Below are 25,454 nucleotides of genomic sequence, written 5' to 3'. Positions count from 1 at the left end.
ATGTGTTGGAGGCTGAGGGTTCCTCCTCATCTGCTCCACTGATCTACTGGGAGAGCTCTGGTGCCACTCCCTGCAGCCTCCAGGCTGGCACAGAGGGGCCATCACCCCCCAAAAATCCCCTCCTGTGCCCCAGCACACAGAGAATTCCCTCCTCTCACACTCACAGAGAGCAGAGCTGCGCCACACCACGAGCTGTCAGCTGGGATGTGCTTATTAAATAAAATTAATGCTAAAAGACAGAAACAGAACTCCCCTCTAGAGCTGCAGGGCAGGTGTTTAATTCAGCATTTTATCCTATTTTCTCCTCTTTTTTTTCTTTTTTTGCCTGAGATATTTTTCCATCTCCAAGCGGCTCAGTGCTCTACAGACTCTCTATTCCCTTTCCTGATGGGTTCTCTCTCCATTTAAGCCATCTTTTTGCTTGCTCCCCTTGACAGTAGTTCACTATGATTTTATCTTTTCTATTAGGCAGTGATTGCAGAACCTCAGAGGGTTCATTAGGAGCTTGATAATCCCTCCAGATTTATGAACCTAAATTGCTCACTCCCATCTCCAATCCCCATTTAAATATTACTAATTTCCTTAAACATCTCTTCCATCTGCCCAGGTTTTGTCTGATGTCACCTTCCCATAATGATCCCTGCCAAAAATCCCGTTAGCTCTGCTAAGGCCTGGGCTTTTGAATAAAGTGGTAAAATAACCTGGATAAACAGATTAATACCCTGAGAGAGTGAACGGCAGCAAAACTCATTTCTTTCTCACCTGCCATAGCTGCATTCCACGAGATGAATGGGTTTGGAAGGCAAATTTCACCCCCAGCAAATGCTTAATCACACCCGAGCTCAGGACTGGGTGGGGGCGGAGGTGGGAGCTTCATTTTTAGAGTAGCATCCGTGAGATGCTGCTCAGACAACAGAAACAACTCTAAAAAGAAGACATTTTTTTGCAGATTCTGCTGGTGATGCGCAGGTGGAAATCCCTCAGTGTGTGCCCAGCCCTGCTCTGTGGGACTGGGAATGGGTTGGGGAGGGCAAGTGGGACAGGAACAGCTGTTGGGAGCACTGGAAATACCCGCTGGGAGTCGGAATGGCTGGGATTGGCACTGTGGGCACATCTGTAGGGATGGCACCGTCCCTCAGCAGCTCTGCCAGCACGGTGACACCGTGACTTGGGGCACAAAGCACAACCCCCAGGCTCCCTCCCTGCCCGACCCCTGCAGGAACGTCCCTTGTTCATCCCACGGGGATGAGCAGCATCAGTGAAGTTTGTCTTGCAGGACTGACCTGTGGATTGGACACTGAGCTGGAGCCTCGTGGCCTTTTCTGTTCCTTGCATTTCTCCCTCTGACACCTCCCTCCCTGCCACCACAGGCCCCAGCCAGGGAATTATTCCCAGCCAGGAAATAATTAGCCCTGACTCCATGATTGCAGAAGGCTGAGCAATTGCTTTATTATATCATCTGATATTATATTATTCTATACTTATTAAGAAACTCAGTATCCCTTCCAGCCAGCCCAATCCAGCTTTGACCTAATTGGTCAATGCATCCCAACACCATCCAGTGTCCAATTAAGAAATCACCCTTTGGTAAACAACTCCCCACGACACATTCCACACGTGCACCACAGCAGGTGCAGCAAGTGGAGAGAAGAATTGTTTCTCATTTTTTTTTCTCTGATCTTCTCACAGCCTTCCCTGGGAAAATGCCTGGGGAAGTTGTTTCTCCCTGTGGCCAGAGGGCTGCTGCCACACCTGCCCTTATCCCTTCTCCACTCTGTGCCCCAGCTGCTCCCAACCCCTCCATTTCCCTCCTTCCCCTGCTCCTCTCCACTCCAGCTCCCTGCCCACACGTTTGGCTCCGGCCCTTCCCGTCTGTCTCCCACCCAAACACAAAGTGTGATTCAGCTCTCAGCTTCCCTGCCAGAAATATTAATAGGAATTAGAGAATAGGAGAATCACTTGGGCCGGGAGGCAGCTCCACTTCACCCCCCAGGTTTCCATCAGCCCCACAGCAGCACTGACAGCCGGGTTCCCGCTCTCCTGGTGCCACCCCCGTGGAGGAGAAGTTCCTCTGATGTTTATTTTGGATTTCCCCCCCTGCTGCCTCAGCCCATCACTCCTTGTTCAGCACAGCACTGAGGGGTTTAACCACACCATGATCCCATTAATGATATTTGTGGCCATAAAGCCAAACCATCCCCTGCTCTCGGCATTTATGGGATCATCCTCCCTTTGTCTCAGGGCACAGGGCTGTGATGCCTTCCAGGTGCTCATCCCTGCCTTTTCCAACACAGGGAATGGCCTTGAGGGGGAGACAACACCAGCATAACCCCCACAAACCAGGAAAATCAGGAAACCCAGGGCAATCAGGATCCACCATCTCATGGAGCTTCCCAAAGCCCTGCACATCTCATTGCACCAGCTCCCATCACAATGTCCACAATTCCTGCTTCTGGATGCTGCACCAATCGTTTTCCACCTCCCCAAGACCTTCCCAGCTTTGCAGGAACGATGCCTGAAGATCTTTTCACTTTTTATATATTTTCATATATTTGTAGCCTCGTAGCTTTTAAATACGTAGCTGTAGAGTTTCTAGTGGTTTTCCTGCCCTTTCTCACATTTTAGAACAATAAGCCAACCCTTCCTAACACCTTCTTGCAATTCTGGTTAGTCTGATTTTAACAACAAGAATTTCTAACGAGGACATCTTCTTTTGCACCAGAATTTAAGAGATGTAACGAGACACAGAGCAATTCCAAGGGGCAGACCCAAGGGTTGGTTGCTGGGGCAACTGGTCTCTTGTTGGATGTACCTGTTAGATGAACTAATTAATTAACCTGATAAAAACTGTAGAAATCCAATACCATGTGTGCACAGAAAGCTTTCGTTGCAGAACTGCTTGTGGAAATATTATTTTTGATATTGTTTGGAAAGATTTTGCCTTTTGACTCTAGGCAGCAGGTGACACCCCTGCCTCCCTCACTCCCTCCCCAACACACGTGGCTCTGCCCAAGGATCCCACGGGTCAGGGGGATCAGCTCCCATTAAAATGACTCCACACTCAGGCAGGAAAAGCTGGGAAAAACTCCTTACCAGATTAGTGAAGATATAGGTGTAATAGGCAGATGCCATCCCCAGTTCAGCTGCCTGTGAAGGAGAGGAAAAAAGAGATTAAACCAGAGCCTGACAATCTCCAATCTCCACTCCAGCAAGGCAGAGCCAGGGCCACATTTTGCTTTTTCAGGCTTTATCTCTCCCTGCAGGAAGGGAGGGTGAGACACAGCAGCACGGCTGGAGCTGGGAAATTAAAGTCAGGGGAAGCAATTTTTCAGCAGGACTGAGCCTGGCTGGGGTCTCCTGACCACTCCAGCCCTGACAAAGCACCTGCACAGAGGGAAATGACCCAGCTCCAGACCCCTGGGAGCATCCCTGCCCTCTCCACGGCATTCCGAGATGGAATTCAGGGATTCCTGCATCCATCCAAGGACAAACTCTAAGGAAGATGCCTGTGGAAAGCAGAAGCTTTTGAACTCCCAGCAGAAAAGCTTTTGGACCCCTGACAGACCCCAGTGGTCCACAGAGACTCTGGAAAGGTGAGGTGGGTCCTGCAGCCCCAGTCCTGAGAGCTCCAGAACCCCTTGGCATGAGGAATCTCATTATGGTTTCAGAGGAAAATAAGGATTTCTACTTATTTTGTGTGTGGATGCTGCTTTGCTCCTGTTTTGGGACATAACGAGGGAAAAGAGCAGCTGAGAGCTCCAGGCTTGTCCCTTCCACCACAAACACCATGATGGAGAGAGAAAGGCAGGAAAAGCTCTTGGAAATTACAGGCAAAGGACAATCAAGCCACTGGTGGTTTTCCAGTTTTATCAGTCAGATTTGGGCTCAAATCCTACAAATTAATGAGCATGGATGAGACCCAGTAACTCAGCCTGCTCTCCAGAATTGAGACAGGGCTGGGCTGGCCACAGAAATGGAAGAAAACAGGGCAAAACTGTCCAGGGATGCAGAGAGAAGGACACAGAATTTTCCATGGGGATGATTTGTTCCAGAGATCACAGAGCAGATAACTGAAGGCCTTTCCCAAAATTCTCACTACACAAGGAGCTGGTTGTGGGAACAGATGCTCAGGAAAGTGGGGCATTAATCTGCAGATGCTCCTGGAAGCCTCTGTTCCACTGCCAAGCACAGCTGCTCTCAAATCAAGCTTCCAGAGCCTGGCAAAGAGGTTTTCCCAGCAGTGCAGACCACCCAGAGGAATGGGAGGTGAGGAGGGAAGGACCAAAGGCAGCACCCCCTGGTCTGAGTCCCTTTTTGTCCTTCCCAGCAGCTGCGAGAACAGCAAGTGAGGGAAGGAAAGAGAGAAAGAGCAGCTTGGATTGCACCTCTCCCTTTTCCTGCCTGCCTTTTAGCTGTTCCTGTGCAAAGCCTGAGGCCACCACCACTGCTGGTGGCTCAGGCCTGGCTGTGCCCAGCCCCTTGGCTGCACATTGTCACCCTGTCCCCTGCCCAGGTGGCACAACAGACACAGCAAAGTTTGCTCCAAGGAGTCCCCTGAACCCAGAGGAGGCCGCCTCATTTTCCACCCCCTCCACAGCAAAACTTCCCATTTCCCTTGCTCATCCCTTCCTGGGGACAGTGACAATGCCAGCTCTCCCCATGACCCACTTTGAGGTCAGGGTGTTTGGTTTCAAGGACAGAAATCAGGGTGAGCAGCAAAGCAGTGCCCCTCCCATCCATTCACCCCGCCCTGGCAGCTGGGAGCTGGGAATCTGGGAATCATCCACGTGTCTCCAGCCCATCTGTGGAGGGTGAGGCATGAGAAACTGTGAATTCCTCTCACTGTGCAGGGCTGCTCTCCTGGGACAGACCCAGCAAACCCACAGAGCGATTTCCTGCTCTGGGATAGGATGTGGGTTCACCTGATGCTCAGCACCACCGTCCCTGGCTCCCAATAAAACACTTTCCAGCCCCACACGGTGCAAGAAGTTGTCAAATCAGGAGCTCTTTATTTATTACCCTCCATTCCTACAGTCCTCTGGCTGGAAGATTTGGGTTTTATTGGGAAATGCTGGCAATTTCTGACACTTCTCAGGGGTGGCAGAAGGAGGCTGGAGCTGGGCAGGGAGATGTGGGTGCCTGGAAAAGTCACTGTAGCAACAGCAGAGGGGGACAGCCCCCAGCAGCCAGGCAGCAATAGGGGAAAAGGGGGAAAAACACACACACAAAAAAAACCCCTGAGTAGACAATCCCCAAAAATCCTCCAAACTGTCTCTTTAGAAATAAAAACTGCATATAGTGGAATAAAAATCTTTTGGGAGAGAGAGGAATGATAAAAACATCCCTGCTGGATGCCATCGGGGGTAAATCTGACACAGGCAAGGCCTTTGGATGACACACAAAACAGCCAGGACAGTGTGGAATGCTGCAGCAGCCAGGGGGATCCCAGTGCTTGGATCCTGCCTCCCTTCAGGAATGTGCTTCTTGTTCCCTCCAGGATGTGGGAAACTCTGCTCCATCTGGAGCCACTGCTCAGTTTTGAAGCAGGCTATCAAAACATGTGCTAGAAACTGCAGCCAGAGACCATTTAAAAATAAACAGGATTAAAATAAAATCTCGGTTAATAAGAAAATAAAAAGAAAAAGAAGGAAAAAGTTAGACACGTAACGGGAGAGGAAAAAGGAGGCACAGGAGTCATTTCAGAGAGCTGAGCAGTCCTTCACAGCTCTTGGATGGCAACACCACTTGTGGAGAGCAAACACATCCCCTCGGAGCAATTCAACCACCACTTGCACAGATCCAGCCCTGGAAATTCTATCAATGGCAATTCCCCCCTGGGCAGAGCCCATTCCCAGCGCTGCTGTGGGAATTTTCACATTTCAATTGACGCCTCAGGTTTGAGCTTTTCTGTTTTTCAGATTCTGTGCTGCTTCAGTGTGTGGGTCTGGGCTTCACATTATGGGATGGTGAGCTCTCTGCACAGAGCAGGGAGACAAAACAATTCCTGCTCCAGCTGGGCACCAAGGACAAATGATCCAAAGCTCAGGCCCAGGAGCACAAACAGCGTGGGCTGGAGAGAGAAAAACAAGCAGGATGGGAGTGCCTGGGCTAAAGCTGGAATGGGACAATGAACTGCAAGGTGCAAATGGAGCAGAGCTGATCCCAGTGAGAGCCCCCGGGAGCGCTCGTGCATTTTGGGACCATTTTGGTTCCTCTTGGGTTCATTTTGGAACCATTTTGGTTCATTTGGGTGCAGCCCTGGCTGGGCTCTGGTGCTGCCCAAGGTGGATCCTTGGAGGAGATCCTTTGAATAAATCCCTGCTTTATTCTGTAGCTCTGCCCAGCTCTGCTCTAGCTCAGCCTTCTCAAGGCACCACAACATCCCACAACAGCTGGCTGGGGGGAGCAGCAGCATCCCAAGGGACGGGGGAGGGACCCTCACCTTCTGCAGGATGGTGTGGGACATGGAGGCGTTGGCATGGACGATGATGGTGGCTGTCTTGTCATCTCGGATCTCCTTCAGGAGCGGGGTGGGATCCCGGCTGTCATCCAGCATCCGCACCGACAGCGTGTCCTTGGAGATGAGGAACTGCCGCAGCAGCTTCTCCAGGTTTAAAAGGCCTTTGGAGGAGAGAGAGAAAAAGAACAGATCCATCTGAATTTGAGGCTTGGCTCTCCCATGGAACACGGTGATCCATGGCAGGATGCATTCCTGAAGTTCTGCGTGTGTGCACTGCAAAGGAAAGGATTTGGGGCTCAGTGTTTGGTCCAGCAGGGAATGAAAAATGATGGAGTTATTATTTTTCCAGTTATTCCAGCTGTTCCCCAGAGAAGGGGAGAGGAAAGGAAAGGATTTGGGGCTCAATTCTGGGTCCAGTAGGGAATGAGGAATGATGGAGCTATTCCAGCTGTTCCCCAGAAAACAAAAGTGAAAAGGATTTAGGACTCATTGCTTGGTCCAGCAGGGAAGGAGAAGTGATGGAGCTACTCCAGCTCTTCTCCAGGAAAATAAAGTGTCCCCAGACTTAGCTTGGGAAGAGATAAGACCTTCAGTACAAGGTCCAGACAAGGTCTCCCTTATCTCCCTGCATGTGGGATTGTTCTGGTTACTGGAGGATTATTCCTCCCCCTCAGCCTTTGCATTTCCAGCTCCCAGATTAGGTGCCCAGGAAGGTGCAGCTTTTTTAGAGATCTTGGAGCACTCTGATGGGTAGCTGCTCTCTTCCAAGAGGATGAGCAGCTCTGCCGAGAGTTGGAGGTCACTGCAAAAATACAACTTTAAAAAATCGTGACAAAAATAAGCATGGGCACGTCAAGGGCTCCTTCCAACACAGCTGCCTTGAAGCCTAATAAGATGTCAAAACTCCTGCTGCAGATTTTGTTAGTCAAGAAAGCAGCTTTGATAGAGCCTCTCTTGTCACCAGCTGCTGAGTTTCATCAAGAAATAACCTCCTGCCAGGTTTGATTGACCAGAGGAAGCAGCAGATGGATTCGTCAGCAAGACACAGACAGCATAGCCACACATCCCATCCCCACAAGACAACCCCAAAAGAGGGGGGAGACCTGGGAGGGAGAAACAGAACTACAGCAGGATCACAGCCCAGCTGGCAGAGAGGCAATTTAACCCTCAAGAGTTTTACTCTTAACCTGACTTATTTTTGACTGCACCAATCCACTCATTCCCCAGCAGGTCAGGAGGCAGGGAAGGGTCACAGCAGGATGGGATCAGTGCTGGAGCTCTGCTCTCAAGGACTCCCAGCACTTCACCAGGTAAGAAAGCAGTGCAGGGAAAGGGACACATCCAAGATGAGGAGCCTCCCGTTCACAGGGAGAGGATTAAAGCACTCTGAGTTTGCTCTGAGCTCCTGGCAATGCCCTTGCCTCTCCCCTTTTCTCTGGGTACAGGCAGGAACACAGCAAGGGGTTACAAAAACAGCTGTGCCGGGACTTTTCTGGGTCACATCAGCTTCTTTTTCCTCACCAGGCAGAGAATTCACTCTGCTCACAGCACACAGAAACCTCACCTGAACACTTCTTTTGTCTTCTAACCCAGGTGAACAGTAAATTTTACCTAAGCCCTCCATTTGACCCTTGAGGATGTGGAAAGGTTTATTTTCACCTTGTTCCACATCTGCAGGGGACCAGACTCAAATTACAGCCCTGACACCACCAAGTTTACTTGCAGCTCATCCCAGCTAACTCTGCTGCTCTCAAACCCAGGAAAATTTTTCTAAAGCTCATCAGGCACAGAGAGGAAGAATGGAACCAGAAGGAGAAAAAAAAAAAAAATAGAATCATTTGATCTCCACCTTCAGCTCGAGGAAATTATCATTTCCAGCACGTTAGATCCTACCTGTAGCCTCATCCAGCCTCCTGCTTGCAGCTGCTCTTGCTGAGTGCAGGGAAGTCTCTATTGTGCAGAGATTCCCCTTTGTTTGATGCTGAGAGGATGTGAGACTCTTGCTGCTGCTGCTGCTGCCAGACTGGCACTTCAGAGGGATGTGAACCCCAGCAAAGGCTTGCAGACTCCTCCTGGCACCTTTGAAGTGCCAAAGTGAGGACAGAGAGGCTGCACCAGGCATCTGCTGCTTGAACACCCCCATGGGGAGCTCTGAGAGAGGTTCAGGCTGGCCTGTGGCAAGTCCTGACCTTGATTATTTGATTTTTCCTTATGCAAACATCTGGAGCTGCCCCACTCCTGAGCTCTCAGCAGCAGGGCTGCTCCTGGGAGGGAGGAAAGGCAGGAACTGGAGCTCTCCTGGAGTGCCACATCCCTGTTTAGTGCTCCTGCTGATGGAGGAGCTGCTCCTGGGAGGGAGGAAAGGCAGGAGCTGGAGCTCTCCTGGAGTGCCACATCCCTGTTTAGTGCTCCTGCTGATGGAGGAGCTGATGGTTGCAGTCCTGGACATGGATGGTTGGGAAGAGAACATTCCCATCATCCAGCCTCGCTTTTAATCCCAACAATGTTGCTTCAAACATCTCCCTGAGTGTTTGAATTAAAAAAAAAAAAAATAAAAAAAGGATCAAGGATGTGCACAAGGCCTTGGAGCTCTGTGCCCTGGTCACCCTTCCCAAGCGTTGGGTGTTATTCCCTCCCCTCTAACAATCAGAGAAGCTCCTAAAAAGCCCATTCACTCCTCCATTTGCCTTTTTGGGTTAAGACTTCTGTAGAATCACACAAAACCTTCCAGAGCAGTTCCCAAACCAGCTAATTCTTGAACATCCCAGAGAAACTGAGTCAGATAATCTTATTCTGTCCACCGAGCCGAGTCACACAGATCTCATTCTGTTCTTGGCATTGCATTTTACATTCCCCAGGGCATTACACTTAGGCTGGCCCAAGCTCTTTGGCTTTAAGGGTCATTTTCTGCTCCTGCCAGGGGAAATCACAGCCAGTCCCCAGAGGGAGGATGTGACAGGATGAGTGTGGCAGGGTAGGGCCCAGGGGTCCCATCACACAGCCTCGCACTTAAACCAAAGCAGCTCCAGCTTGCCCCTCCTGGGATCTAAATAATAACATCCCTCAGAACAGCATTTCCTCACTGATGAGCAGGAAGCTCTTATGCTCCCCTCAGCTGCCTCAAGGGAACCTTCCAAAAGCCTGACATGCCTCCAGTTAGTTGTTTAAGGACTGTGCTTAGGAGCAGTGCGTGTCCTAAGGGAAAATCAGGGTTTGTGCTCCTACATGAAGCTCAATTAATGTCTATGCTCTGTTACAGTCAGGGAATGCTGGGCTTCAAGCCTGCCTCAGATCAGAGCTGAAGGCTCCTGTCCCACTGCTTCCCTGGGTCTGGGAAGGACTCAGCACATCTTAAATATTGAGTTATCCAGCAGCTGCACCAGAGCTGGGTAAATTGGATTGCTTCAGGTAAGAGGGTTTGATCCAGCTAAATAAAAATCATATTAATCATATTAATCCCGGTGGGAGACACCCTGCCCAGGAGCAGGGCAGGGCTGCAGAGCCCTGAGCCTCCTGCACGGCAGCTGAGAAAACCTAATTATCTTTACTTCCCTTCTTGCTTAAGGTTAAGGTTAGACAATGAAAAATTCCAGCTCTGGGAGTGATGTGGGAGACCATTTGCATGATTTTAATTGCATCATTTTGAGCCAGGGCCTTTCCTGGGGTGGATGTGAGCACTGCTCACTGAAGGTGATTTACTGACCTACCTCAGCCTGCTGCCCTCAGGGCACAGCAAGCACAAAGGAGAGGCAAAGACACTCCTGCTCCTTGAGCCCCTGTGCAGGAACCCTCCTGAGCAGCTGCTGCTGGGGACTTTGCCCAGGGCTGACTGGGAATGGTGCTGCCTTTCCTTCCTTGGATATTAGGGAAAAAAATTTCACCGAAAGAATAACAAAGCAGTGGAATTGTCTTCCCAGGGAGGTGTTGAATCACCATCTCTGGATGTGTTTAAAAAAAGACTGGACGTGGCACTTGGTGCTACAGTCTAGCTGAGGTGTCAGGGCATGGGTTGGACTTGGTGATCTTAGAGGTCTCTTCCAACCTCATTATTCTGTGATTTCTGTGATTCAGCTGGTCCCACCAGAGAGCTGTGTTGCCCTGATTTTTAAAAGTGTTAAGTTTTCTTTTATAGTTCTTTAGAAAGTGTTAAAGTTCTCATAAAACTTCTTTAGCCTTCTGATAATGTTTACATATTTGGGAGTCAGAGCTCCCACACAATTTCATGCATAAATAGAATAGTTTACATATTTCTCTGTGGGTGGAGAGAAATGATGGATTGATCTTTGGACCAGTGGAGAGGTTGCAATTCCATCCTCCAATCCACGGTCACCTTTGGAATTCCAGAAATAGCAGATGTTTGAATAGAACTGGGTCTTTTTCTCCTTTGAACTTACCAAGCTCCTGTGCACTCATTTCGTGTCCAGTAGTGACAGAGCAGCACTCCCAAAGCTGGCCCTGCTCCCACGGGCCTTCCCAAAGCCCCTCTCCCACGCTGTCTCTGGCAAACTCCAGAGCTGATGTGGCCACCCCAAATCTACTGCTCGGTGACCTCAGAGAGCACAGGACACACTCAGCTCCAGGCACTGGGATGCAGAGAGGGATGCAGAACCTGCTCCTGCCACAGCAGGAGCTCTGCTGAGGGTGGAGATGGCCCTGGAGAGGTGGAGATGGCCCTGGCGAGGTGGAGATGTCTCTGGAGAGGTGGAGATGGCTCTGGAGAGGTGGAGATGGCCCTGGCGAGGTGGAGATGGCCCTGGAGAGGTGGAGATGGCCCTGCTCAGTTGGAAATGGCCCTGCTCAGCTGGAGATGGCCCTGCTGAGATGGAGATGGCCCTGGAGAGATGGATACAGGCCTGCTGAGGAGGAGATGGCCCTGGAGAGGTGGAGATGGCTCTGCTGAGGGTGGAGATGGCCCTGGCGAGGTGGATACAGCCCTGCTGAGGAGGAGATGGCCCTGGAGAGGTGGAGATGGTTCTGCTGAAGAGGAGATGGCCCTGCTGAGGGTGGAGATGGCCCCGGAGAGGTGGAGATGGCCCTGGCGAGGTGGAGATGGCCCTGCTGAGGGTGGAGACGGCCCTGGAGAGGTGGAGATGGCCCTGCTCAGTTGAAGATGGCCCTGCTCAGTTGGAGATGACTCTGCTGAGGGTGGAGATGGCCCTGCTGAGATGGAGATGGCCCTGGAGAGATGGACACGGCCCTGCTGAGGGTGGAGATGGCCCTGGAGAGGGTGGAGATGGCCCTGCTGAGGTGGATATGGCTCTGCTGAGGGTGGAGATGGCCCTGGAGAGGGTGGAGATGGCCCTGCTGAGGTGGATATGGCCCTGGAGAGGTGGAGATGGCTCTGTTGAGGTGGATATGGCCCTGCTGAGGTGGATATGGCCCTGCTGAGGTGGATATGGCCCTGCTGAGGTGGATATGGCCCTGCTGAGGTGGATATGGCTCTGTTGAGGTGGATATGGCCCTGCTGAGGTGGATATGGCCCTGCTGAGGTGGATATGGTACTTGGTGAGGTGGAGATGGCTCTGGCGAGGTGGAAGGTCCATTGTCCAGATGCACAATCACCAGAAAATGCACAGCTGCAGAGCCCAGGAGGGCGTGCACATGCCTTTGGGCAAGCCATATTTCAAAGTGCTTTACTTGCTTAAAAATAATCTCCAGAAACAGGCCTACACCTTTTTTTTTTTTTTTTTTTTTTTTTTTTTTTTTTTCTTATTCAAAGCCCCATCTGTGGAAGCAAAATGCTCTTCAGATGGTCAGACAGAAGGCAGGATAATCTCTACCCATCCCCTTTCCTCCTCTGAAAAACTCCTCCATGGGGCACCAGGGTGGAGAAGCTGGAGTGGAAAAGGCTGCTCTGACCAGAGACATGAGGACCTGGGACATTCTCCAGCAAGCACCAAACAAAAAGGAGATGAAGCAGAGGGGCCTGGCCAGGACTTACATTCAGCTTTGGCACAGATGAGGCAGGCAGTGGTGCAGTTAAAGAAATTCAGGATTCCTGCCACGGCCACGCTGATGTCGGTGTTGCTGGGGTGGAGGTTGAGGGTGGTGAACCTCTGGAGCTGCAGCTTCAGGAACTCCTCCGGAGCCACTTTGAAGTGAGGAACCTGAGCGTGGGGAGGAGGAAAGAAAATATAATTAAAGAGGAAGTAGAAATAAAAACAAGTAAATCTGCGATAAAGGACCTGTGGTGTGAAACACACAGCAGGCAGAAAGTGGAATATCCCAATAAAACTGCAGAAGCAGCACTGGAGTCAAGAGGGGAGGGTGGGACTCGTGCAGCAGCAGAGGAAAATAATTATCACAGCAACGAAAAGCCACGGGAAGGAGCGGAGCAGGGAAAGTCTTGCTGAGCCACTCTGAGAAAGGCATCGGGGACTGTGATCACAGCGCAGGAAACCTTCTGTGTGAGTTCAACCTAATTAGCCAGGCCACTAATTGTAGCTGGGCCCAGCCGTCGTTTGGGAAGGACGCTGTGCAGGACACAGGGATCATCCAGGGCTGTGAATCCGGCCCTGCCTGCTGGATGGAGGTGCCACCAGGTCATTAATTAGCAGAGATGAAGGCAAGAACAAGATGACCCCGCGCTGGCGAGGCTGGGCAGAGGAGGAACAGCTGCAGCAGCCAGAAGCTTTGGGCATTTCTGACCAACAGGAGGCTAGACAGGGCTGGAACCAGCAGTGCTGGGCTTGTCATTGATGCAGGAGCAGCAGCTGGAGCGGGATGCTGCTCCACGGGGAATTTCGGGAGCTGGGAAGCCGCAGGGCTCGCTCTGAGGTAGCTCTGCTGCACATCCTGCAGACCACGGATGGAACAGACACACAGACCGAGCCCAGACACTGCGGGCTCAGCCAGACAAAGAGAGGCAATCTTGTTTTCCTTCTGCCGCGTGAATTATTTTGGAAGAAGCAGAAGTCGGAGAAAGGGAAACATCTGCCACAGCTTTGTTAGCAGCGTGTCAAGTCCTCTCTCCCTCCATTATTGGTCCTCCCGAAGCCATCAGCCCCTGCCTCCCACCTCTCTCCTCCTGGGAGAGCCTATTAGCAGCTCGTGAAGGCTGCTTTATTGGCAGCAGGAGCTGCTGGTTAGCAGAGGGGAACTTAAGGAGCAATAAGCTGCTCTCTGCCTTGATTCCAGCCCGCAGCCAGGAGGGAAAGGTGGGTTCCTGTAAGCAGAGCAGACAGGGCAGCTCCTGGCAGCATCCTGATCCCCGCTGGGAGCGATCCAGCCCCAGCCGGGGCTCAGACAGAGGTGCAGACACAGGAGAAGGAATCCAGCAGCACAGCCCTGGTCACCCCTGCCTTCACCCCCAGGAACCCTCCTCTCCTGTCCCAGAGCTCTGCCCTGTCGGAAGAAAAGGCGCCTCCGACTCAGGGAAGAAATGCTGATGTTGGCTCCAGATCAGAAGGCTGAAGGACAACTTTATTAAAACTATACTGTATTCCATTAATATACTATTTAAAGAGATACTATTTTATTCTATATATTTATTTCTTACTTACCTACCTAATTTACAAACTCGTGACTCTGCTGAGAGCCCGAGGCACAGCTGGATCCCACTGGTCACTGACCCCAAACAACCTTCACCAGAATCCAGCCCAGCAATCCCTGCAGGTGAACAATCTCCACACCACATTCCACATGGGGAAAACCAAGGAGCAGAGATAAAGATTGTTTTCTCTTCTCCTCTCTGTGCTTCTCCTGAGAGACAGAATTATGTTTGTCTGTCCAGAGAATGTGAATGTCACACTGCCCCAGTGCAATTCTCATTTCTGGACAGGGGGAAAGGAATTCTTTGGGCATGAGAGGAGTAACACAGAACAGGTTCATCCCCCTGAGCATCCCCCAGTCACTCCAGCTGGTGCTCGGTGGTTGCCTGGGGACACTGCTCTCTGTCCCTGAGGGGTGGCTGCAGGCACAGGGGGCTCTGGCTGGACTCTGTGTCCCAGCTGATGCTCCTGGGATGTAAATCCCACAGAGTTCCTGCAGGTTTACATCATGTGGAGGGCAGCCAAGAGAACCAAACACCTCAGGAGGGCACCAGCACTCACCTCTCCTTTCTGAAGAAAAAAATAAATCAGCAGCCTCAGATCAGAGACTCAGAATGAATCTGAATTTCGGAGGAAAAACACTTGCAGAGTTGCCTTTCCTGGGAGGGAGCACATGTCCAGGACATTTAGCAAGAGAAAATGCTACAAAACACCCCCAGGAGACCCCTCCTGCTGCATCAGGGCTGGAAGATCCCTTCCATCTCTTCCACACCCCAGGAAGAAGGACCAGCACTCACTTGTGAATGCAAATTATTTACAGTGCTCAGTCCCAGCCTCCTCTCTGCAATGGCTGGGCTCCAGAGAAAGCCACTAAATGGCTGAGAGATGTCATCTGCCTTTAAAGGGATGAACTGTGAGAAGAGAACTCAATTTCTTCTCCGGAGTGCAGAGCCAGATCCGTGCAGCACGGTTCGAGGCTTATAAAATATTAAACCCAGCACAGAGTCTGGACACAGATTAAAAAAAAAAAGGGGTTGAACTGGATGGAACAGCAGTAAACATAAAGCTCCCCGAAAACGTGCACAAAGCCACAGCAGGAGCTTTGGGTTTGCATCCACCAGGGCAAGCTTTGGGCTTTGCAGCCCTCAGTCAGCGGGGACGTGGCTGGGTTGGTGATGAATGTGAGGGGAGATGGAGCAAAAGGGGGTGCAGAGAGGAAAAGGGAGGCAGAAAGAGGGAGCAGAGGGGAAAAGGAGACATTTCAAAGGTCTGTGCATTAGGAGGAGGGGTGATCAACCACGCTGTCCACTCAAGGAGCTTCACTTACCTCTTTCTCCCCGCAGATGTTGCTGATAATCGAGCTGGAGGCTGGGCTGGAGGAAGGTCCCAGAACTCCCACCACGCCTTTGGGGAGAATCTGGCACACTGTGGGCAGCAGAGAGAGGGAACAGAGATCAGAATTCATCCCAAATTCCAGCAGGCAGTCGTGCTCACAGTGTCTGCTGCACCTCAGTAAGGACACGGCCTCATCTCCTTCACACAACACCCTCCCTGCCATTTCCATCCCCAAAATCCCTTTATTCCCCCTGAAGCATTGTCACCCTGCCTGTGGCACTCTCCATCTTCCCCCAGCCTTTTAAAACTCCACCTAAACTCTCCCCAAAACCCCAGAATCTTCATCTCTGACCCCTTTCTGTCCCCAGGAGAGAAACATGAACTAAACTTTATGGAAGATGCTACTACACATAGCAGTGACCTGGCTTCAAAGCATCAAACAGACTTGTAGGAATTTCTCCCCTCATCTTTGCAGAGTTCAGTGGTAAAAACAAGGATTTCATTTGTTTTGTGTTGTTTTCTTCCTGGCAGTAGTTAAACCTTCTGGCTCCCTGCCACCGAGGTTAGCAGAACCATAAAAAACACTTGACAAACTGAAGAAGTTAAATCTCTCCCCAGGTTAAACTGCAACCCTTTTTTGGTCCTTTTATTCACAGCACAAATCCAGCTGAATTTCACTGCCAGGAGCAGCCCAGCTGGTGTCACCTCCCTGCTGCCATCCCCTGCATCGCTCAGAACCTTTCCTGCAGAGCAGGAAAATCCTCCTGAACAGGAGCTGAGAGCCCCTCATGCCTCAGTCCCTGAGCCCCTGAGAGCTGACCTGCCCCAGCATCCTCATACACTCAGCTTTTTCCCCAGACAAAGCCACATTTGCTCAACTGGAATCTTTCTGAAGAAACTGGATACTGAAGGGGAGGAAGGAGGCACCAAAAGGGAGAAAAGAGGCACCAAAACTTTTATGAGTTCTGGCCAGGGCAAGCTCACAACATTTTCTGTGTGTGAAAACCAAACCACTGCATCCCAAAGCTGAGATTTCAGCTCTCATCACTGTCCAACCTGCCTCTTGCACCTCAGAGCAGCTCTTGTGAGGGTTGTGAAGAGTTATTTGAGCTGGAAAAAGTCAAATCTGAACACAGTTCTTTTTGGTAGTAAAGTGAATTCATCATCAAAACTGCTGAGCTACAGATCAGAGCAGGGGTTTTAGTGACTTCGAGTCTTTAAATCAAGGCTGGAAGTGGAATAAAAACTCACTGTGCTTGGGGTGGTTTTAGAAGAGCAAGTTTGGGGTTGAGTGTGGGGTTTGGGAAGTGAACACCTGCAGTTTCAAGTTTTCCCAGAGAAGCTGTGGCTGCCCCTGGGTCCCTGGAAGTGCCCAAGGCTTGGAGCACCCTGGAAGTTGGCCCTGCCCATGGCAGGAGGTGGAACAAGATGATCTTTAAGGTTCCTGCCAATCCAAACCATTCTGTGATCTCTGGCCTTAGACTGCTCCACAGCCTCACGACTGGAATATGAGGCCCAAATCTCATTTAATTTGTCACTTTGGGGAATTGGTTTTGCTTCTCTTTTGAAGGAAAAACTCCTATCCTCTCCAGTCCCTGCTGATTGCTCCAACTTCTTACAGAAAATGCTCATGAAATGCAAACATCTCCTCTTGGGTTTTCCTTCCTTCTCGGCTCCCTCGCCCTCCAACAACTCAATCTCCTATGGAATGAGGGATATTTTTCTGCAGCATCTTCAAAGGAATCCAGGGCTTGCTTTTCCTCCGTGCTTAAAAAATTTACAGACACTTAAACCTCTCCAGAAGATCCTTTTAAATAAAGAGCAGCAGCCTGAAAGTCTCTCCTGCTGCCTCAGCAGCACCCATCAGTCCCTCTCAGCTCTGCCATTCAGCATCCACCAGGAAGGAGCTGCTCCACAGGTCACCAAAATTCCTGGGGAAAATTTCATTGTGCCGTGCAGGGGGAAGTTTGGTGAGTGATTTTCTTCTCGTGCCTGCTAGCAGGAACAAAAAGTGGGTTAAGTAGCCATAGCAACAGAGTTGCAACAACTGGAGGAAGAAAAAGGCCTGGCTTATCACTACCAGGGGGAAACATCCACAAAAATGAAGGAAAATGAATGGAAACAAAGTGGAGGTGCCTGAGGCAAAGGTTTTGACCACATTTGGAAAGCTTCTCTTGTAATCCAAGTACATTTTCTGTTCCAGAGCGTTACCTGATGCCGTCAGGTCTCCACAGGGAGAAAAGGCTCGACCTTGCTGCTGCCATGAGCATCCACACAAGCACTTGCAGGAAGTGGAAATGTTGGTCCTGTATCCAAAATCCATCCAACAATCCCGGGGACTTTAACTATGGATAATTTCAGACCCCCTGCCACTCAAATCCCCTCATACCCCAACACCTGGGCACACAAAAGCTGTGGGCTGTGCAGGCCCTTTGTGCGTGCTGCAGGCTCCAGCTGCTCCGTTTCTCTCCCAGTTTTGATGTTGTTTAGAATTCAGGGTCTCAGGAGTGCTGGACATTGAAGTGGCATCACCTTAAGAACCTCTTCAGCCTGAACCTGGATCAGGTGTGTGCTCAGGGCACAGGGACCCTCCTTTTGCACAGCAGGGCAGTGTCCAACCATTTCCATGAGTGCATCTGGGGATTAAGCCCAGGTTTGGACACTTGTGACACAGCAAGATATTTTTTAAAGGAAGGCAGAACTGCAAACGTATTTTTGAACATGAAAAAAGCACAACAAATGAGTAGCTCTTGATGATAAATGTATGCACATCCCCTCAGACATGGTGAGAGTGTCTTTCACTTCCTGAGATCCCAGAGCACCTGGAAAACATTTCCATTAATTCTCCCCTCTTCAAAGCAGGGCTGAAAGTTCCCTCCAGAGAGAGGATCCACCCCGGGGCAGAATCATCTCGTTCAGAGCACACAGATACCTGAGCAGCGTTTCAAACAGAATGCACAGAAGGCTCCTGGTTATAATTCAAAATAAACCAGCAGGGAAAGTGTGGAAACACCTCAGGAGCTCCCTGATTGCAAAACACAGCTGAGATCTCCAGAGACAGGGACTGGTCACAGGATTCTCAGAGAGAAAACACCAAGTGCATAAAGAAAAGGGGTTCTAAGATGCTCCTGGAGCATCCCTTGTGCTTCCTGACAGGAACCTGCCACCAGAGAGATCTGGAGAGGTTGGGGATGCCCTGGAAGTGTCCAAGGCCAGGTTGGACAGGGCTTGGAGCAAGCTGGGATAGTGGAAAACGTCCCTGCTCGTGGCAAGGCGTGGAACAAAATGATCCTTAAGGTCCCTTCCAACCCCAAAACCAGAGCAGGCTGAAATCCCCCAGAACAGTGGGACAGGTAAAAACAACACGTTGGAGCCAACAGCACTGAAAGGACCCTTTGGAAGGGCACTTTGAAATATCAGCGTGGATAAATCAAAATCTCCAATCCTCCAGCTGCTGCCTGACCTGCCCCGGCACGTCTGGATTCACAACAAAGAGGAGCTTAAAAGGCTGAGCAGGCCAGAGGGGACAGGGGGACAAGCAGGGAAATCTGTCCTGCCCAGACATCAAAAGGAACGAGGTGGTTTAGATAAAGACATGATTAAACAAGTCATTTTGGAGCTGCACAAAAGGAGCTGGGACATCAAACACAAAGAGAGAACAGGTTTTCCTTGAAACAGCAAAAAAAAAAAAAAAAAAAAAAAAAAAAAAAAAAAAAAAAAAAAGGCTCTGCTCACAACTTCTCATTGAAACCTCCATAAAATCACACAGGAAGCGCCAAAGTTTGTGTTCATTCATATCTAAAGCTGGAATAGCAAACCAGGCATGAGTGTGATGGATTGACTGGGATTTTACCTGCTGGAGCAACTCAGATTTTGGGGCTCTCTTACATTAAAACACCTGAGTCAGTCAGAAGGGAAAATGGGAGAAAAACAGCTCCAGAAAAAAAAATTAAAATAATAAAAAAAATAAAATAAAAATAAAATTAAAAAAATAAAATAAAATACTAAAAATAAAATAAAATAAAATAAAAATAAAATAAAATAAAATAAAATAAAATAAAATAAAATAAAATAAAATAAAATAATAAATAAAATAATAAAATAAAATAACCCTGACTCCCCAAATAAAAACCTTTACTCCCCAAAATTCTTCCTTTTCCTGTGTATGGAGTATGTGGTGTAATCCCAGCACTCCCAGATCTGTCAGCTAAGCATGGAGCTGTGATATTTAAGAGTGAATCAAAGCGTGTGAAATGTGAGAACAGTATTAAACAGCTGTAAACAGCTTTGCAGTCACAAGTTAAAACATCTCAACAGTTTTTATTAATATTGTGTGTCATAACAAGAACCAGCAACGTATTGAAGCATTTGAAAGCCATGAAAGCCTTGAAATTTAAGTTCGGGGATCTGATTTTCCTCTGCCACCAGGATAAATCAAGAATAACATCAGTGACATTAATAGCAGAGCTATACAGAATCCAGATTATTCCTTTTCTAAGAAAAGCTTGCGGACATTTTTTTCCCTCTGAAGAAAAGGCAAATAACACACTGCAAGATTCACCAAAATCAAGTCAATTTGCTCCAATTTCTACTCTAAAAATCCAAGTAAAGAAAACAAAGAAAATCACCCCAAGATGAAAACTGGAAATGGAAGATTCCTCTTCCTCACTTGCCCTGTTTCCAGTTTCTCCCCAAACACAACATTTGCTGAAACCAACACTTTCTTGCATAATATTTCATTCTCAGCCAATTCATATTCCTCTGCTGGAGAAACCTTCCGAGAGGAGAATTCCTGAGCAGTGTCACAGGCTGAAAATGAGGCAGAAATGCCTCTGATGATCCTTACAGCAGCTCTGGGGTCACTGCAATCAAGTTGGTTTCCCAAACAAAGTTAGAAGCCAGCAATGCTGCTGCAAGCAGGATATTTATGAGGAAGGAACAAAAATTGGGCTAAAAATGCCATTTTGTGATGCCCAGAGAAGCTGTGGCTGCTCTTGGATCCCTGGAAGTGTCCAAGGCCAGCTCGGGGTGGAGCTGGATGAGCTTTAAGGTCCTTCCCAACCCACTCCAGTCTGGGATTCCATGGCAATTCCCATCTTTTCTGCAAAGTCTGGCGAGATAAATTAGATCTTAATTGGGCTGGCCAGATAAATTGGATCTGCCTGAACGCTGTGCCAAGTTAGGGGAGAAGAGTGGACAATAGAGGTGGGGAAGACCAGGAAAATAATTAAAAATTGAGGGATCCAAAGCAGTGGAGAAGTGCTGGGTGCAGGTCCCTGAGCTGGGCTCAGTCTGGGCTGCCTCATGGGTGACAGGCTCTATAAATAGAGCCCAGGCTCCTGCTGAGATCTCTTTATTAACTGCACACTTCTATAAATAGTGCAAACGCTGGTGCAGGAAATGAAGGAGCGATGTGCTGATCCCACAGCCAGCTCACCTGGAGATCCCTGAGCACTGCTGGGCAGAAAAGCCACCAAAGCTCCAGGAAAAACCAGCCTGCCCCAAAGCACAACACTCTGCCACACTTTTTGGGGATAGGCTGCAGATCACACAGGCATGGAATGCAGAATCATTAGGAAAGAAGTCTAAAATCCATATTATTTCAAATGATTCTTCCAGTTTTCTTGAGTCAATTGGTAATAAAAAATTATAGCCCTCTCTTGAACTCTAAAGGTCGGCTTAAAAAACGATTTTAAAGGGAGGATTTCCTATTCCAAAGGATTTTCTCTCTTACAGGAAAAAAAAAAAAACTACCAGAGACCTTTAGGGTTCCTTTCAAACTGTGGGACAGTGACCAGCAATTTCTTTTTTATTCACCAGCACAGAACTGGCATATTGGACATCCAGAGGAACAACCCTAATAAAGAACAGCTTCACTCAGGGACTTGCAAGTGACATGGGAAATCTGGTGCTCTTTGGAAATTAGCTCTTCTTCATCCTCCTGATTTCAAACATCACTTGAGAAACTTCACTTGGTGTAAATAAATCTGCTGCCAATCTCAAGCTCCAGGAAGAGCTGTCATGTTTGCTGACACACAGGATTCCACAGGGTTTTAAAAACAATTTAATTGCACCCAACTTGCCCGAGAGTCTCTTGTTTGCTCACCATTAAGCTCTTGACAAAGGACCAGCATTACCTCTGTTTACTGACAGGCAGATTAAAGGAAATTATTTGTCCCAAGCCACTGAGTGGTGGCAAAGCTTACTGGGGATCCTCTCAGTCCACGCCTGAGCTCGCACCAGCCCATTTCATTCATCTCGAGTGAAAACTGCTCTGTGCAAGGAGCAGAGATGGGTTTTTTCTCTCTGCTCCCCTTTGATGCCACAAAATCACAAGTTCAGAGTGCCAGATGCCTCTTGGGAGGAGAGTTGGGCTCTCTGGTGATGCCTCAGGTTTGAGCTTTTCTATTTTCAGATTCTGTGCTGCTTCAGTGTGTGGGGTCTGGGCTTCACATTATGGGATGGTGAGCTCTGTGCACAGAGCAGGGAGACAAAACAATTCCTGCTCCAGCTGGGCACCAAGGACAAATGATCCAAAGCTCAGGCCCAGGAGCACAAACAGCGTGGGCTGGAGAGAGAAAAACAAGCAGGATGGGAGTGCCTGGGCTAAAGCTGGAATGGGACAATGAACTGCAAGGTGCAAATGGAGCAGAGCTGATCCCAGTGAGAGCCCCCGGGAGCGCTCGTGCATTTTGGGACCATTTTGGTTCATCTTGGGTTCATTTTGGGACCATTTTGGTTCATTTGGGTGCAGCCCTGGCTGGGCTCTGGTGCTGCCCAAGGTGGATCCATGGAGGAGATCCTTTGAATAAATCCCTGCTTTATTCTGTAGCTCTGCCCAGCTCTGCTCTAGGCCAGCCTGCACAAGGCATCTCGGGGTGGTACTCACTGGTCTCTGCTGTCTCGTACTCGCTGTCCCGCAGCAGCTCGAAGATGTCCACCTCCACCCTGGCCTTGCCCGCCCGCTCGGGCGCGCGGTTGATGCGGTTCTTGGCCAGGGTGATGGAGAGCCTCTCCCCTCTGCTGCACTCCATGGGGTCATCCAGGATGGCAGCTGTGGGGGAAGAAGGTGTTGGCACGGGTTAGGTTTGGGATCTCCACTCCCCTCCCCATCCCCGTGATGCCTCAAGTTTGAGCTTTCATATTTTCCACGTTCTGTACTGCATTTATAACTCTGAACTCCATGTAAAGTGTCAGCAAGTTCTCCTCACAGCTCAGGCACACAGAACAATCCTTCTCCAGCCCCAGCACCAAGGACACCGCTGCAGCTTCAGCCCAAAAAGTGCAAACAGCAGGGAATGGAGGGGAGCAAACTGGGAGGATGGGGCTGCATCACCTGGAGCTCGAATTGCACAATTAACCCAATATGGAAATGGACCAAAACTTATAAAAGTGTGAAAACTCGTGACCTGGGGTCCATCTTGGGTGTAGCCATGGCCAAGCTCTTTTCCTGTCCAAGGTGTGTCCTTTGAAAGCCTTTTAATAAATCCCCCCTTTATTCCTTTAGCTCTGTCTAACCTCTGTTTCAGGCAGCCTCTCTGGGCGCCACCCACACTCCCTGATCCCTGCAGGAGCTCTGTTTGTGCTCCTGTCACCACCGGAGCTGGCACATCCCCCTTCCCACACGTGGCCTTTCCCGCTGCTTCTCCCACTCCCCAGGTCCTGCCAGACAGGTGGGTGGTGAAATCTCTGCAGAGAAATCTCTGTTTTACCTGCTGGAATGCCACAGCACAGCCACCCACACTGCCAGGCTCCCAGCACCCACTGCCACACAGGCTGGCTGCTCCCAGACAGGCACATCCAGCTGCCCAACCCTAAAAAACCCAGATCCAGGCGCTGCCTCACATCCTAACAAAGGCAGAACGTCCCCAAAAACCCCGGGATGGTTCCTTTGTGGGAGCACTGATAGGGTGCTGAGGAGCTGGAATATTTCAGGAAGCACGTGGGCAGCTGTGGGTGGGGAGGGACAAATATTTTTCAAACAGGAGGCTCTTGGCTCTTGAACTCAGCTCCTGGGGCTGCCCACTCCGATCTGTGGCAGGCACAGGGAGGTGGGGAGGGGGTATTACCTTTGTTTTCTGGAGGGAAGGTGAAAAGAATTCAGGGGGTGGAGCATTCAGAGCAGAATTTCATGAGGAGCTGGCAGCCCAGTGGGTTTTTCCTTGCTAACAGGAGGTGTCCCCCCAGGACTCAGCTTTTCCGTTTGATCTGGGGCAGAGCAGTGCTGCTGTTTGCTGTGTGCATTAAAAAATCACCAATTCTCACCTTCCCTCCCCCCAAAAACATCCCTCCACAGGGAGAGGTGCCCTTCAGCACTGCTCAGGTGCTGGATCAGGTGTAGGGGAGCAGAGCAGGGATTAGTGGGGCTCTGCTGGTTGGTGACAGGGAAAAAGGGAACTCCCTGGAGCAGCCCGGGTGCATTGCTGGAGCTTTGGAACCTGTCCCTGTCCTGTAGGAAGGCAAGAAGGAAAAGGGAAGGAAAGAAACTCCTGGTGCTGCAGCAGGTTTGGGTTTGGGTTTTTTTTTTTTTTTTGTTTTGTTTGGTTCTTTTTTTTTGTTTTTTTTTTTTTTTTTTTTTTTTTTTTTGGTTTTTTTTTAAATTTGTTTGTTTGTTTGTTTGTTTTGTGGGTTTTTTGTTTGTTTTTTGGGGTTTTGTTTGTTTGGGGTTCTTTTTGGGTTTTGTTTTTGGTTTTTGGTATTTTTTTTGGTTTTTTTTGGTTTTTTTTTTTGTTTTTTTTTTTTTTGAAGGGAAAAGCATAAATGAGCTGGGAAGTGAAAAAAAGCCCATCAGGGAGATATGGCTGAGTCCTAAGAGCAAGGCAAAAGGACACAGAGATTTGGAAGGCAGAGCTGGCTGGGACCAGAGCAGCACAGGGATGCTGAGCTGGAGGTGGGACTGAGGGATCTGGGCTGTGCCTCAAGGTCCTCGCTGCTGCCACCACCCTTCCCTGGCACCACAGAGTCCCCAGCACGGCCCAGACCCCCCTGTCTGGAGCCCAGGCTCCTTTCCTTTGGTTTTCCTGCCCCTAAGACTTTGGGCCAGCCCCAAAACCCAAAGCACAGCCTGATTTCAACCCCCAGCTCTCAGGGCTCTTTTCCCAGCCTCGCCCTGCTCATCCCAGTGGGATCTTTTCTCTCCTGGCACAACTGCAGAGCATCTCCACGTCCCAGCCCTGCCCTAACCCCAGCAGTGCAAGCCCAAAGCTGGTCCACACCAGCCTGAATTACTTCATATCCTGATGATACTCAAGAATTCCTTCTTTTCCTACCTTTTCCCAGTTTTATGGGAGTTAAATTGAGTTCATCTTAATCTCATTATGCCACGAAAGGGGTTGTGCTTTCCTCCAAGGCCTGGAGCGGGGGTTTTAGGATATTAATATGGCTGATGACTTCTCTTAATTAGAACAAAGCTGGGAGAACAATTTGCCACCAATTCCACTTTTCCAGGAGAGAAGCAGAGGAGAAAGTTCTTGCAGAAACTTTTCCTCCAGCCCTGCTCCCAGGGAAGGGTAAATCCATGTGCTGAGCCTGATGAACATCACCAAATGCAGCTCCTGCTCAGGTGCTGACTCTGTGAAATTGAAGATCAGCAGTGGGGGAGTGGATGTCAGCATTCTCAGATTAATCATTAGTTTCTAATTTAAAGCTTCAAAATCACCAAATTGGGGAATGTTTTCAAGTATTTTCCTAATTGGCAGCTTTCAAACAAAATCCACTTCCACTAATACACAGTTTAATGATTTTTAAGTATAAAAATAGTCAAAACCAAAGCACTTTGAATAGTTTCCTCGAGCCAGCTAAGCAAAAAAAGTTTGCACAGGGCCTTTTTTTTTAAAATTTCTGTTCAGGATACGATTTCCCATTCTTATTTTTGAGAATCTTGAAAACTTCCCTGAAGGTGGTAGAGGAAAAGGAAAAGGAGAAGGAGAAGGAAAAGGAAAAGGAAAAGGAAAAGGAAAAGGAAAAGGAAAAGGAAAAGGAAAAGGAAAAGGAAAAGGAAAAGGAAAAGGAAAGGAAAAGGAAAAGGAAAAGGAAAAGGAAGGAAATAAACCCAAAATAACAACAGCAAACTCTTTTACCTACTCAGCTGCGATTGAATTTGAATTTTGGGAGCAAATACAAGAGGAAGGGGAAAGTGCAGGTTTTGGAAAGAAAGGAATTCAGATGGA

General features: G+C 49.3%; 1 protein-coding gene across 1 annotated transcript in view; it reads right to left on the bottom strand.

Annotated features, from left to right (window-relative positions):
- GRIK4 (glutamate ionotropic receptor kainate type subunit 4) overlaps nt 1–25,454 on the bottom strand; it is a 126,969-nt gene that overhangs the window by 49,083 nt on the left and 52,432 nt on the right. The window contains exons 2-6 of the mRNA XM_053963370.1: nt 22,175–22,339; nt 15,278–15,375; nt 12,402–12,567; nt 6,443–6,621; nt 3,094–3,147 (exon numbers count right to left, since the gene is read on the bottom strand). Coding sequence (XP_053819345.1) covers nt 3,094–3,147; nt 6,443–6,621; nt 12,402–12,567; nt 15,278–15,375; nt 22,175–22,339 — 662 coding nt within the window. The remainder of the gene's footprint in view (nt 1–3,093; nt 3,148–6,442; nt 6,622–12,401; nt 12,568–15,277; nt 15,376–22,174; nt 22,340–25,454) is intronic.

The sequence above is a fragment of the Vidua chalybeata genome, chromosome 23, assembly GCF_026979565.1.
Source record: "Vidua chalybeata isolate OUT-0048 chromosome 23, bVidCha1 merged haplotype, whole genome shotgun sequence".
Taxonomy (NCBI): domain Eukaryota; kingdom Metazoa; phylum Chordata; class Aves; order Passeriformes; family Viduidae; genus Vidua; species Vidua chalybeata.
Note: the sequence above shows the minus strand (reverse complement) of the source record. Positions and strands in the feature narration are given on the sequence as shown.